At 43.5% G+C, this 15,736-nt stretch overlaps 1 protein-coding gene across 7 annotated transcripts in view; it reads left to right on the forward strand.

Moving 5' to 3' along the window:
• LOC106586176 (protein TANC1) overlaps positions 1-15,736 on the forward strand; it is a 279,123-nt gene that overhangs the window by 258,581 nt on the left and 4,806 nt on the right. For 5 of the 7 annotated variants that reach the window (XM_014173125.2, XM_014173124.2, XM_014173126.2 and 2 more), the window contains 6 exons: positions 11,725-11,858; positions 11,967-12,090; positions 12,546-12,721; positions 12,946-13,078; positions 14,176-14,205; positions 14,320-14,411. In XM_014173125.2, the coding sequence (XP_014028600.2) occupies positions 11,725-11,858; positions 11,967-12,090; positions 12,546-12,721; positions 12,946-13,078; positions 14,176-14,205; positions 14,320-14,411 (689 nt within the window). The remainder of the gene's footprint in view (positions 1-11,724; positions 11,859-11,966; positions 12,091-12,545; positions 12,722-12,945; positions 13,079-14,175; positions 14,206-14,319; positions 14,412-15,736) is intronic. The other 2 variants (XM_014173128.2, XM_014173131.2) reach the window with 1 other exon arrangement.

The following is a 15,736-nucleotide window of genomic DNA, read 5'->3' on the forward strand; positions in this document are numbered from 1 at the left end:
TAAGTTAAATAATACTTGGGACATTCATGTTTTAAGTATCCCTATATTTCTGTTATTACGGTGCTACTGTATCACTCTGTTATTGTTATACCTGCGTGGTAGTCTCACTGTTGATGGACCTGACATGAGTACAATGGCAACCATGTATTGTGGAAATACGGTTTAGTAAACGTGGTTAAACTGGAACCTAGTCGTTGTGTCATTTTAAGTTAACGGTTTAACTCTGTTTGTAAACAAAGTAAATGTAAACAAACTGTATAGTTTCAAAACATGGTTAAAACTATCATTTAGATGTCATGGACTGTCAATGAATTTGAGAGTGGTTACATTTCTCCAGCCCCATCCCTTAGATTTGTACCGAAACAGTGGCAGTGAGAACTTAGTTTCCGCTCAGCGGAAAGACGCTTTAAAAGCGTCCCTGCTTTGGTCATTTGGTCCTTTATCTGGATGGAGAGCCATCAGGCCATCCTGTGGTGCTTACTGAGTGAATTTCTACTTTAGAGCAGAATTACCGCCATCGTTCCCAGCAAGAGCAGTCTAAGCACGAAGTCATCAGTGCAATACATTGTCCATTTAGGTCATGTCAAGCCATTTGCCCTCATTTTGTGTCCTGTGTTTCTACCATTATCACACATTACTCATATGTTCTTCTTACTGGAAGTGTCGCCAGAGCTTCAGTTTCGACCTGAAACGAACCATTGATCATAAAGCACTGCGGAGAATTATTAGTCTTTTCGTTGGACAGTATTAAAGTGCCAGTCGGAATACAGAGAAACTGTTGATATTGGCAGAGGTACAATGTACTTAGTGGCCACTTAAAAATTATATGCAAGACCTCTTTTGGAAGAGCAGGAAAGTTGGGACCCATCTGACAAAAGCAACAGTTGAGAGAGGAAAAGCAGGAGCAGGAGAGCTATGGAGCTGCTGGCGCGGGGGGGGGGCTGCAAGAGACATGAGTTGTTAATGACCAGTCAAAGCAATTTAAGATTGATCCTGTAAATGGTGCAGGAAGCCAAATGGAGCCGGGAACAAAAGTCTAAAAGTATGCGTCCAAAGAGGCACCCTATTTCCTACATAGCGCTCTACTTGTGACTAGAGCCCTATGGGTCCTGTTCTAAAGTTGTACACTTTTTAGGGAATACGGTGCCATTTGGGACGCACCCTAAAATCATGGGTCTGTTGTCATTTCTGTGAGTCACCAGGGTTGTCATTTAAATGCTGAACAAAACAAATGTGTCAGTGGGTGACATTGTGTTTTGATATAAATCAAAGATGAGGCCCTTGGGTATGGAAGTATTAAAATTGGGATGGGTTTTAAACATTTGCCACAATAACAGTACCCCCATGCTGATAAACATTACCACTTACCAGTACCATCACTATTCGTGTTGGTACAGCGTCTCTGTGTACTGACCGAGTAAACACATTTCTTAAGGGTATTCTTTGGCTCAGTCCCAAATGGCACCCTTACTGAGTCCCAAATGGCACCCTATCCCTTTAAAAGTGCACTACTTTTGACTAGGGTCCATAGGGAATAGAGTGCCATTTGGAATGTAGACTACACCAAGACAAGTTTTTAGAAATTATTATTGTTGTTTTTGTTATTCTTATCACCTCTTGTGGAAAGCTGCACACTGGAGATAAACAGAGACAGAGTGGAGATAACGGACTCCAGCATTCTCTTATCTGTGGTAGTCTGTTAAAAAATTGGAGTACAACAGTACAGACAGGGATCTGTGTGTGTCTGTCTATCAGATGTCTCTCTGACTTTTTCACAGTAGCAGAACTTTGCTTGTTTGGCCCAACATGAAAGAAACCCATTGTATATGATCATGGTGACCAACTGTTGCTTAGAAAGCATAATAATCTAGACCAGAACTGCATTGAAATGGGACAGAAGTTCCCAACTCCTCATCATTTGGGCAGCTCATTTTTATAGGTATGTTTTAGAGCACACAATCTAATGGTGAGAGAGAATGTGAACAATAGTCTCTCTGTGGCCTCAGTAGAATGTCAGCCTGGTGTAGCCTAGCAGTAACAAATGGTTCTGATGTACACTACCGGTCAAAAGTTTTAGAAAACCTACTCATTCAATAGTTTTTCTTAATTTTTACTATGTTCTACATTGTAGAATAATAGTGAAGACATCAAAACTATGAAATAACACATGGAATCATGTAGTAACCAAAAAAGTGTTAAACAAATCAAAATATGTTTTATATTTGAGATTCTTCAAATAGCCAACCTTTGCCTTGATGACAGCTTTGCACACTCTTGGCATTCTCTCAACCAGCTTCACCTGGAATGGTTTTCCAACCGTCTTAAAGGAGTTCCCACACATGCTGAGCACTTGTTGGCTGCTTTTCCTTCACTCTGTAGTCCAACTCATCCCAAACCATCTCAATTTGGTTATGGTCGGGGGATTGTGGAGGCCAGGTCATCTGATGCAGCACTCCATCACTCTCCTTCTTGGTCAAATAGCCCTTACACAGCCTGGAGGTGTGTTGGGTCATTGTCTTGTTGAAAAACAAATGATAGTCCCACTAAGCCCAAACCAGATGGGATGGCGTATTGCTGCAGAATACAGTGGTAGCCATGCTGGTTAAGTGTCATAGACAGTGTCACCAGCAAAGCACCCTCACACCATAATACCTCCTCTTCCATGCTTTATGGTGGGAAATACACATCCAGAGATCATCCGTTCACCCACACCGCGTCTCACAAAGACACAGCGGTTGGAACCAAAAATCTCAAATTTGGACTCCAGACCAAAGGACAAATTTCCACCGGTCTAATGTTCATTGCTCGTGTTTCTTTGCCCAAGCAAGTCTCTTCTTATTATTGGTGTCCTTTCGTAGTGGTTTATTTGCAGCAATTTGACCATGAAGGCCTGATTCACACTGTCCCCTCTGAACAGTTGATGTTGAGATGTGTCTGTTAAGTGAACACTGTGAAGCATTTATTTGGGCTGCAATTTCTGAGGCTGGTAACTAATGAACTTATCCTCTGCAGCCGAGGTAACTCTGGGTCTTCCGTTCCTGTGGTGGTCCTCATGAGAGCCAGTTTCATCATAGCACTTGATGGTTTTTGCGACTGCACTTGAAGAAACTTTCAAAGTTCTTGACATTTTCCGTATTGACTGACCTTCATGTCTTAAAGTAATCATGGACAATTGTTTGTCTTTGCATATTACTACCTTGTCACAACACAACTGATTGGCTCAAACGCATTAAGAAGGAAACAAATTCCACAAATGACCTTTTAAGAAGGCACACCAGTATAAACACCATGGGACCACGCAGCCGTCATACCGCTCAGGAAGGAGACGTGTTCTGTCTCCTAGAGATGAACGTACTTTGGTGCGAAAAGTGCAAATCAATCCCAGAACAACAGCAAAGGACCTTGTGAAGATGCTGGAGGAAACATAACCTGAAAGGATTGCTCTGATGTAGGACAGCCCATTAGGACTAGGAGAGAGAGAGGATGGCTCTGATGTAGGACAGCCCATTAGGACTAGGAGAGAGAGAGGATGGCTCTGATGTAGGACAGCCCATTAGGACTAGGAGAGAGAAAGGATGGCTCTGATGTAGGACAGCCCATTAGGACTAGGAGAGAGAGAGGATGGCTCTGATGTATGTCAGCCCATTAGGACTAGGAGAGAGAGAGGATGGCTCTGATGTAGGACAGCCCATTAGGACTAGGGAGAGAGAGGATGGCTCTGATGTAGGACAGCCCATTAGGACTAGGAGAGAGAGAGGATGGCTCTGATGTAGGACAGCCCATTAGGACTAGGAGAGAAAGGATGGCTCTGATGTAGGTCAGCCCATTAGGACTAGGAGAGAAAGGATGGCTCTGATGTATGTCAGCCCATTAGGACTAGGAGAGAGAAAGGATGGCTCTGATGTATGTCAGCCCATTAGGACTAGGAGAGAGAGAGGATGGCTCTGATGTAGGACAGCCCATTAGGACTAGGAGAGAGAAAGGATGGCTCTGATGTAGGACAGCCCATTAGGACTAAGGAGAGAGAGGATGGCTCTGATGTAGGACAGCCCATTAGGACTAGGAGAGAGAAAGGATGGCTCTGATGTAGGACAGCCCATTAGGACTAGGAGAGAGAGAGGATGGCTCTGATGTAGGACAGCCCATTAGGACTAGGAGAGAGAAAGGATGGCTCTGATGTAGGACAGCCCATTAGGACTAGGAGAGAGAAAGGATGGCTCTGATGTAGGACAGCCCATTAGGACTAGGAGAGAAAGGATGGCTCTGATGTAGGACAGCCCATTAGGACTAGGAGAGAAAGGATGGCTCTGATGTAGGTCAGCCCATTAGGACTAGGAGAGAGAAAGGATGGCTCTGATGTAGGACAGCCCATTAGGACTAGGAGAGAGAAAGGATGGCTCTGATGTAGGACAGCCCATTAGGACTAGGAGAGAGAAAGGATGGCTCTGATGTAGGACAGCCCATTAGGACTAGGAGAGAGAGAGGATGGCTCTGATGTATGTCAGCCCATTAGGACTAGGAGAGAGAGAGAGAGGATGGCTCTGATGTAGGACAGCCCATTAGGACTAGGAGAGAGAGAGGATGGCTCTGATGTAGGACAGCCCATTAGGACTAGGAGAGAGAGAGGATGGCTCTGATGTAGGACAGACTATTAGGACTAGGAGAGAGAGAGGATGGCTCTGATGTAGGACAGCCCATTAGGACTAGGAGAGAGAAAGGATGGCTCTGATGTAGGACAGCCCATTAGGACTAGGAGATAGAGAGGATGGCTCTCATGTAGGAGAGAGAGAGAGAGAGGATGGCTCTGATGTAGGACAGCCCATTAGGACTAGGAGAGAGCGGATAGCTCTGTTCCAAGTGACACCCTATTCCCTATATAGTGCACTACTTTTGACCAGGGCCCATAGGCCCTCACTGTATTCTCCTTAGTGCTACTTCTGCCAACTGGTGCTGCTTCTGCAAATACATTTTGTAGCAAAAAGTGATGAAGGGCTTTGGGGCTTACTACATCCTAGGGACAAAGATATCTCCATTCGAAATGGGCCTTCATCTCTGGAAACGGCTGCTTTCCATCTTAGCGCCGCATGTTCTTATGGCTGGGAAATGGGCCGCAGTGTTATTTAGATTTGTACGAAAACTTAGATATTTTTTAATCAAAAACTGCTGCTTCAAGTTTTGTACTTTGTTACATCATCACACTGCTGCATACCAACATTTCTGTTCCAACCCCCACCACCTACTTTGTTTTAGAGAAGGATAGAGACCTGCTTTATTTTTACTTCATTAGACAGTAGTGCAAATCAAATTTTATATGACACATGCTTCGTAAACAACAGGTGTAGACTAACAGTGAAATGCTGACTTACGCTGTTTCTGTTGTTTACGAAGCATGTGACAAGTAAGATTTGATTCGCAATACCGTTTTGATTTGCAAGAGGTATAGGACAAAATACTAATTTATCATAAGTAGTAGGCAGATGTGTATGGGTCCCTTTAAACAGAGCAGATTTACACACAAGCCATGGCTGGTTCCTGTAGACATGACCATTACTGTGAATAATAGTAGTCATGCTTGCCTTCATTCTCAAAGTCATCCGGTATGTGCCACCTGCTGTAACTGTGATCTAATATTTGCCTCTGAGCTCTATGTATTTACCTAGTGGATGTTAAATCATAGCCACGTTCGTCCTTTCAACTCCCATCCATTATAGGCTAATGCAATAGCAGGTTGCAGGTGGCCGAATGGCGCCGGGCACAACACCAACGACACGCTCCAACACCCACCTCAGCCACTTAATGAACGCATTTTCAAAGCCCTTTTCACCCACCTGGCACTAGGCTCATTCAAAGCAAATATGCAAATATTAATGATTTTGTGCACTGTGGTGCTTTAAACTCATTGAATATATGTATTTTAGCAAACATAAAGAAATTACGCTTCTCTGCACTTTTCCTGACCCCTTAGGAGAATGATTCAAATGGTTGTATTCAATGCCTCTTTACAGGTGGGATTGGGTTGTAATTCAATGGAGAGCCATCACAGCTATAGAAAAGAGCAACAATACTTAAATGTTGTGGATACGGCATAGACAGCAGAACCTTTTAGGCCTTAGAAATACTGAGTCAATATCACAGTCAGACCCCTTCATATTAATTATGATTTAGGGTTTATTAACCCAATCTGGAGGCCTGTATGGTGATATGGGAGAAAACTCAGTGAGACACAAATACCCCCGGTGAAATATCCTCCCGAAAATTGACATTTATTGCTGCAGCTCTGAACAAATTCTCTCAGTTAACGACCTGTCTGAGAAATATAATTTCATATGTGAAAGAAATAACATCTTTATGCAAATAGGCCCATTGCACTTTGTTTGGATAGAGAGAGATTGGATCACGGCTCTGTGTTGGCAAAAAATAAATAACAAATTCCCTCCTGACTGTTTTACTTCTAGGAATGACAAAAGGTAATTTAGCCCTCTTTGTAAAACAGCTTTCTGATATACGTGAATAAGTCGGCGGCAGTGCAAAAGGTAAGGGGAAAGGCATATAGACACGGTGAGGTATAATGTTTGTGATCACATGGCATATATCTCAAGTTACAAGAGAAGAGCTATTCTGAGGTTATGGTTTCTGTAGGAAATTGCAAATGGGGGTTGTTTTCCATCTGTAAAAGAGAAGGTTTGTTTACATTATATATCACATATATCAAAAATGAATAATGCAGCGACCAAGTCAAGCGGCACCCCTGACATTTTCTAGATTACTTAGTAAAACGATGAGATCAACTTCTCATTGTTATGAAATATACAGTAGAGACATCGAGTGTAGTACCGTATATTATCCACTGTAATTATGCCAAGAATCTTCCCCGTTCACAGGCTGTGTTTAATATATGTGGTGTTTAGTTGTTTGTGTTATAAGTGTTTGGTTGTGTTTAATTATTTACAGCTGGGAAGACATATGCCAGGCTGACATGTCATACTTTAGTTTCTTTGCTGGTGGAGTGAACTTGTAATGATCTAGACCTACATAGAAATAGACTGCAACTCCCATGCTGCCACAGTCACAGTCAGGATGTAGGTCTTCATGTGATGGATATCGTATGTCGCTGTGGTGTCCTTGACCGACTGATACAGATGTCATGCTACAGCTGGCACCCTGCTTCTCCAGTTAGCCTTGCAATGGTCTCCATCTAAACCTTCAGAATCAGCTGTTTCATAAATTATTAGCTGCTAGTGCATGTCTACAAACTGTGCACCTTGACACGGGACACTGTAAAGTCATGGCCTCTCTGGTATTCTGGACTGTGTGTCCCAAATGGCACCCTATTACCTATATAGTTATTTTCAAAAGTTACAACCAACTAATTAATTATTATATATATATATATATATATATATATCCATCACACACACACATATATATATATATATATATATATATATATATATATATATATATATACACTGCTCAAAAAAATAAAGGGAACACTTAAACAACACAATGTAACTCCAAGTCAATCACACTTCTGTGAAATGAAACTGTCCACTTAGGAAGCAACACTGATTGACAATACATTTCACATGCTGATGTGCAAATGGAATAGACAACAGGTGGAAATTATAGGCAATTAGCAAGACACCCCCAATAAAGGAGTGGTTCTGCAGGTGGTAACCACAGACCACTTCTCAGTTCCTATGCTTCCTGGCTGATGTTTTGGTCACTTTTGAATGCTGGCGGTGCTTTCACTCTAGTGGTAGCATGAGACGGAGTCTACAACCCACACAAGTGGCTCAGGTAGTGCAGCTCATCCAGGATGTCACATCAATTCGAGCTGTGGCAAGAAGGTTTGCTGTGTCTGTCAGCGTAGTGTCCAGAGCATGGAGGCGCTACCAGGAGACAGGCCAGTACATCAGGAGACGTGGAGGAGGCCGTAGGAGGGCAACAACCCAGCAGCAGGACCGCTACCGCCGCCTTTGTGCAAGGAGGAGCAGGAGAAGCACTGCCAGAGCCCTGCAAAATAACCTCCAGCAGGCCACAAATGTGCATGTGTCTGCTCAAACGGTCAGAAACAGACTCCATGAGGGTGGTATGAGGGCCCGACGTCCACAGGTGGGGGTAGTGCTTACAGCCCAACACCGTGCAGGACGTTTGGCATTTGCCAGAGAACACCAAGATTGGCAAATTCGCCACTGGCGCCCTGTGCTCTTCACAGATGAAAGCAGGTTCACACTGAGCACGTGACAGACGTGACAGAGTCTGGAGACGCCGTGGAGAACGTTCTGCTGCCTGCAACATCCTCCAGCATGACCGGTTTGGCGGTGGGTCAGTCATGGTGTAGGGTGGCATTTCTTTGGGGGGCCGCACAGCCCTCCATGAGCTCGCCAGAGGTAGCCTGACTGCCATTAGGTACCGAGATGAGATCCTCAGACCCCTTGTGAGACCATATGCTGGTGCGGTTGGCCCTGGGTTCCTCCTAATGCAAGACAATGCTTGACCTCATGTGGCTGGAGTGTGTCAGCAGTTCCTGCAAGAGGAAGGCATTGATGCTATGGACTGGCCCGCCCGTTCCCCAGACCTGAATCCAATTGAGCACATCTGGGACATCATGTCTCGCTCCATCCACCAACGCCACGTTGCACCACAGACTGTCCAGGAGTTGGCGGATGCTTTAGTCCAGGTCTGGGAGGAGATCCCTCAGGAGACCATCCGCCACCTCATCAGGAGCATGCCCAGGCGTTGTAGGGAGGTCATACAGGCACGTGGAGGCCACACACACTACTGAGCCTCATTTTGACTTGTTTTAAGGACATTACATCAAAGTTGGATCAGCCTGTAGTGTGGTTTTCCACTTTAATTTTGAGTGTGACTCCAAATCCAGACCTCCATGGGTTGATAAATTGGATTTCCATTGATTATTTTTGTGTGATTCTGTTGTCAGCACATTCAACTATGTAAAGAAAAAAGTATTTAATAAGAATTTTCATTCATTCAGGATGTGTTATTTTAGTGTTCCCTTTATTTTTTTGAGCAGTGTATAAATAGGCATGTTTAATTTTGTCTGGCTTGCCGTTCCAAATAAAATGGAATATTTTTTTTACATCTAATTTAAAAAACAAGTTGCTAGGTGTAGGCAAGGCCATAAGCAAATAGGTAAATGGGCATATGACTAAAGAGTTAATCAGAGTGATTTTTTTCCCCTTTCCATGGTAGCAAGATCTTATCTATTTTTGCTAACTTTCTATTACTGGCCCAACGCTCTAACCACTAAGCTACCTGCCGCCCCAAATACCCAAATAAATACAGAGTATGTCCACTTCACCGTCAGACCATTTTATTGGTAAACTACACGGTAATCCCCCAAACATTTGTAAGTGATCCAACACGTATACTTATCATCATTCGGTTGTAATCCAGAGAGGTTAGAACAAGTATCTAGACCCTCTATGAGGCTGTGGAGGGTTCCAAGTTGTGGATTTAAAAGAAAACATGAATCATCAGCGTTCAATGACACCTTTGTTTTTAAGCCTTGGATTTCTAACACATTGATATTATTGTTGGATCTGATTCTAATAGCTAACGTTTCAATGGCCATAATAAATAGATATGCCGATAGTGAACAACCTTGTTTACTCCTCTTGACAGTTTAATACTTTCTAAGAAGTAGCCACTATTTACTATTTTACACCTAGGGTTACTTTACATAACTTTAACCCATTGTATAAGAGATTCTCCAAAATTGAAATATTCCAGGCATTTATATATACATTTCAGTTGTACTTTATCAAAAGCCTTTTCAAAGTCAGCTATGAATACAAGGCCTGGTTTCCCAGATTTTTCATAGTGTACTATTATTTCCAGGTTTGGTTTGCGTATCAGACTGTGATTTACAGTCCCCCCTCCCCTAACGACAGCAGTGTTGGTGGGCCGGAGAGGCAGATTAGGAGGAAATACAAGGTTGAGTGGCTTATTACAGAACATACCTGGCTCTGAAAGAAGGAGGGAAGGAAGGAAAGAGGGAGGGAGGGAATGGGCGCAGTAAAGAGTAATGTTTGTGAGATCAGAGAGAGACATAAAATGCATTGAATTGTACTTAGAAGATCAGCGAGGAATGCCACTGGGGTCTCCTATAGGGTTTGAAAGTAGTATGCAGACAGAGACCACTGTTAGTCATCCCTTAACATCCCACTCCAGATAAGTGTACATCAGAATCGTGTCTAAAATCACAGATCAAAAAATGAATGCAACCCTGAAAGAGTCAATCATTAGAACAATCAAATATTTAATCCTCTGGGCTTTTGAGTTTTTACTCATGGAGCCAGCTGATCTCAAATCTGTTTTGGCTGTTGCTGCCCCATAGAGATTTGTACTGTGTAGTAGTCTGGAGGTGTATGTCTGCTTTGAAGAGATATGCTAGTGGATCAGATGGAGGGTGTGGTCAGCTGAGACAGGCTCATAATGGAACAACCCACCGCTCACACTCACATCCAGGTGGATGATGTCACTCAGACAGAGACAGGGGCTCTGGGTCTTGAATCTTCCTGAGGTGAATCAGAAAGCACCACTATTCGCTCTCTCCCTCACTCTGTGGTCTCTGTGGATTTATTTGTTTGGATACCAACATTCATCCAAGATTGCCTGAATCTACCACAGCCCACAGTAAAGTGTAGCATCCACTGAATGTGGGCTTCGAACTACTGCTAGGATTAGTCTGTTTTGGCATGGCTCAACTGAATGCAAAGCAGGAGGTGAGCCTATTGACTATTGTATCATAAATGCGTGGTTTGTCACTGTATCTTATGCGTTTAGATTAGTTGGAGCATACTTGCATGCATCTGTCTTTAAAATAGAATACGTACATACACTACAGTAATTTGAATGAAAACAGAAATGGCAAAGATTTATTAATTAACCTGTCAGCATATTAATGGTATCTCGTTTATTTTTTCCCCCCTGTTTTTGTTGTTTTCGACCTGCTATCATGCAGACATTAGATGAGGTCACTTCTCAAGTCTCGAAACTCTTGGCACACTACTATCAGACAGCTTAAGGCAACAAGTTAACCAGTTGAATTCGTACCTACAGTATAACATAGTTATCGATGGTAGGCCTATATAAAGTACATAATGTAACAACATGAGTGCCTTAACCAGTAATAGGCTATTCAAACATTGTGTTTGTAGTATGTGTATGTCTCTGTTGCTCTCCTATTCCTGTGTGTGTGTGTGTGTGTGTGTGTGTGTGTGTGTGTGTGTGTGTGTGTGTGTGTGTGTGTGTGTGTGTGTGTGTGTGTGTGTGTGTGTGTGTGTGTGTGTGTGTGTGTGTGTGTGTGTCCAAACTTCCTGACCACAGTTCCTGCGTCAGTGTTTATTTTTATCATGGAATGACTAACCAGGCCCAGCACACGATTCCAAGAGATAAGGTTCCCACATTAATGTACAATCAGAGAGTATTGTTTATTAAGCTTTATTGCAGCTTATTATCCATTGACATATTCAGACACTTGTTTTGTCCCTTTTCTCAAGAAGGAAATAATACATATTGTGGTTGAGTCCAATTGTTGGCGCTCAGTGAATGTACAACTAAATGCTGTATATTTTCAACTTGAATGGGAGCAAGCTTTGTCTCACGTGAGCCAGACCATAGCCTGTCGTGTGTGTGTATGGTCTCACCCTTGCTGACCCTAGTCCTTACCTATCTCCTCTCCTCTGGTCTCCTCAGCTCTGACAGTGTCGGCGGGCCGGGGGAAGATGGACGTGTGTGGCTTCCTGCTGGAGCAGGGGGCCATGGTGCAGCAGATCAACCGCAGAGGGGTCTCACCTCTCTTCTGTGCTGTCAGACAGGGACTCTGGCAGGTGAGGAACACACACAATGCTTGCCTCAAACTACAATTACACATCAAAGTAACCATGACGATTTACCCTGAGGAAGTAGAGTTTACTGTAAATCTGTGTGTGTGTCAGATTGCAGAGCTGCTGCTGCAGCATGGTGCTGACGTGAACATCAGTGACAAACAGGGACGGACACTACTCATGGTGGCGGCGTGCGAGGGCCACCTGAGCACGGCCGACTTTCTGCTGTCAAAGGGTGAGTTACCACGACGCTACGCTAGATATCGTCTGTGTCCGTGGAAGCTGCGGAGGTGAGGACAGCTCATAATAATGGCTGGAATGGAGTAAATGGAATGGTATCAAACACATGGAAACCATGTGTTTGATGTATTTGATACCGTTCCACGTATTCCGCTCCAGCCATTACCAGGAGTCCATTCTCCCAAATTAAGCTGCCACCAACCTCCTGTGGTCTGTGTCCCAAATGGCACCCTTCTTTTTACCAGGGCTCATAAGACTCTCAAAAGTAGTGCACTATAAAGGAAATAGGGTGCCATTTGGGATGCAAACCATCTGCTCTTTTTCTAAAGTCAAATGAAATAAAAATTTTGAGCATTCAAATTTCTATAACCACATATCACACTTAGTTTTATATCAAATGTTTTGCTGTGGTTTTGAGAAATATGGTGTTGAATATTCGGTCTCTCCCAGGTGCGTTGTTGACATCGATGGACAAGGAAGGGTTAACGCCCCTGAGCTGGGCATGTTTGAAAGGACATAAGAACGTTGTGCAGTTTCTGGTGGAGAAGGGTGCGGTCATAGACCACACGGACAAGAATGGACGGACTCCACTGGACCTGGCCGCCTTCTACGGCGACGCATCGATCGTGAGTAGTAGAGAGAGATGGACGGACGGATGGACAGACAGAGACAGTCATTGAGCTCGATCTAAATCTGTCTCACTAGGCCTGCCCCTTAGTTAGGCCCAACACAAGTCCTCTGTGTCTCCTTATGGGACGCACACTGCTGAGAATTACCAAAGATCTATGGGACAGTTTAAGAGTATGTGTTCTGACTAAGGAAGTTTGACTGTGTTGTTCCTGGTGTGTAGGTCCATTACCTGGTGGAGAGAGGAGCGGTGATAGAGCATGTGGACTACAGTGGCATGAGGCCATTGGACCGGGCGATCGGGTGTCGGAACACGTCGGTAGTGGTGACCCTGCTGAAGAAGGGGGCTAAACTGGGTAAGAAACTAAGAACTCTAACTATACAAATGGTCCGTGTCTGTCTGTCTGCAAATAATGTTCATTCGGTTAATGTGTCCACTTTCGTCTATTCCAACCACAGGACGGTATTTTGGTTGCTTTAAGATGTTAGTAATGAGAGTGACTTGTGCTTCCAGCGGAGTGTCTGTACTCCTACTAAATAAGATGAGGCTAATCCATGGAATCAGGTGACAAACTCCTGGTTTCATTGATGCTCACTGCTAAATTCAAGGCAATGACACTGAACCAATTTCTACCAGCATTCACCTAGTGTGTGTAGTGTCTCTCTCTCTTTCTGTCTCTCTTCCCCCCCTCTCTCTCTCACTCTCTCTTTCTTTTCTCCCCGGGGTGTGCCGGCGGGCTAATTCGAGAATGGTACTTATCACCTAAATGACATTCACTGAGCTATCTTGGCCTGGAGCTTATCTGCCTCATTTTACATCTGCAGTGCAGGCCAGCCAGGTGCACCGCTCCCTGAATTAGCTAATGGCCAATATCTTCAACCCACTCTCCTTGCTCTGGTAGCAATGTAGCAATGTAGCCTGTTCCTAGCACACAAAGCTATCAGTCTCTATGATCTCAATGACTGTTACGACCAGCAAATCACAATTTTTCCCCATTAGGATTCATATCAATGCAATTATAGGTACAGTATATCCACAGACAAACTCAGTTTGTATTATCAGTGCAGGAATCCTTAATGGTGAAACAGCCACGTTCATTTCAGATAATACAACAACAAATAAGTTATTGTAAAACAAACACTGTTTTCTTCCCTCAGACATCAATTGCACGCGCGATATTCTGCTGTTCTATATGCTGCCATTTTTTTCCCCCCGCGTTGCGCGATGTGCCTCAACTTCGGCAACAAAACAACAATGGCGGACAGTGGCGCTGTTTCCCCTACTGTGAATTCCATCTTTAATCTGGGAAAGGTCTAAAATGAATAAATCACATTTTATAGCTGTAGCAGTTTCAAATTCTCCTCTGCTTTCATCTTTTTACATGATTCCTTCCTTCCTTCAATCTCTCATCCTTTTTTTCTTCTTCTTGACTGCCTTCAATGTAACCCTAAGGGTACAGAACATCGCCTTATGATCGATCAGGTACAATCTTTAGGTAACTTTACCTTGTTACCAATTTCCTAGTGAATATAGTCCGTGGATTGGGGAGCGACAGTGGTGTAACTCTACTTTCTCTATGTCTGTGTGGACCAACAGGGAATGCAGCCTGGGCTATGGCCACATCCAAGCCTGATATCCTCATCATTCTCCTGCAGAAGCTTATGGAGGAGGGCAACCTGCTTTACAAGGTATGGAAAAGAGATCAAGTCAACATTATACTGTTAAAATTATAATTTGGGATTTTGGCAATGAATTTATAATTTGGGATTTTGGCAATGAGGCCCTTTATATTTTGGCAATGAGGCTCCCAAGAGGCGCAGCGGTCTAAGGCACTGCATCTCAGTGCTAGAGGCATCACTACAGACCCTGGTTCAATTCCAGGCTGTATCACAGCCGGCCGTGATTGGGAGACCCATGTGGTGGTGCACAATTGGTCCAGCGTCGTCCGGGTTAGGCCAGGGTAAGCCGTCATTGTAAATAAGAATTTGTTAACTGATTAAATAAAGGTTGAATAAAATAAAATAAAAAATCTACATGTACTGTGCAGTTTGTAGGAAGATGCTAACTAGTGCAATTGCTAACTAGCGTTCGCATAATGACTGGAAGTCTATGGTATCTGCTAGCATGCTAGCAGATACCCATAGGCTTCCAGTCATTGTGCTAACACTAGTTAGCATTGGCTCGGGAAACTACCTCCAACTTACTTCATACTTGACACAGCGACATAAAAATGGTATCTATGAGTTCCTCTGACTGGAGAAGTAGATAAAGGGCCTCATTGCCAAAATCCTGAAGTATCCCTTTAAGTCTGAACTTTATTGTTCTTAAAACCTGTTAGGGACAGACGTTCCGCTCCCAGGACTTCTACTTCAACAACAAATGTTGTTTTGGTTCGAAATAATCCATAGTTATATTGAAATAGCTCCGTTTTGTTCGTGCGTTGAGGTCACTACCCGAAGGGTGACGCGCGGGCGCATTTCGTGACAAAAAAATGTTAAAATATTCCATTACCGTACTTCGAAGCATTTTAAACGCTGTTTAAAATACATTTTTATGCTATTTTTCTCGTAAAATACCGATAATATTCCAACCGGGCGACGTTATATTCATTGATAGACAAAGAAAAGTCGTCTCGTGCGCGCGCACTCCAGTGTCATTGTTCCCTGCCTGACCACTCACAAAAACTCCTGCTGTTTTTCGCCCAGAGACTGCAGAGACGTCATTCCACTTTCTAGCGCCTTCTGAGAGCCAATGGAAGCCTTAGAAAATGTCACGTTACAGCAGAGATACTGTATTTTTGATAGAGATGCCCTAGAAGGAGAACAAATTGTCAGACAGGACACTTCCTGTATGGAATCCTCTCAGGTTTTGGCCTGCCATATGAGTTCTGTTATACTCACAGACACCATTCAAACAGTTTTAGAAACTTTAGAGTGTTTTCTATCCAAATCTACTAATTATATGCATATTCTAGTTTCTGGGCAGGAGTAGTAACCAGATTAAATCGGGTACG

The sequence above is a fragment of the Salmo salar genome, chromosome ssa25 (genome assembly GCF_905237065.1).
Source record: "Salmo salar chromosome ssa25, Ssal_v3.1, whole genome shotgun sequence".
Classification (NCBI taxonomy): domain Eukaryota; kingdom Metazoa; phylum Chordata; class Actinopteri; order Salmoniformes; family Salmonidae; genus Salmo; species Salmo salar.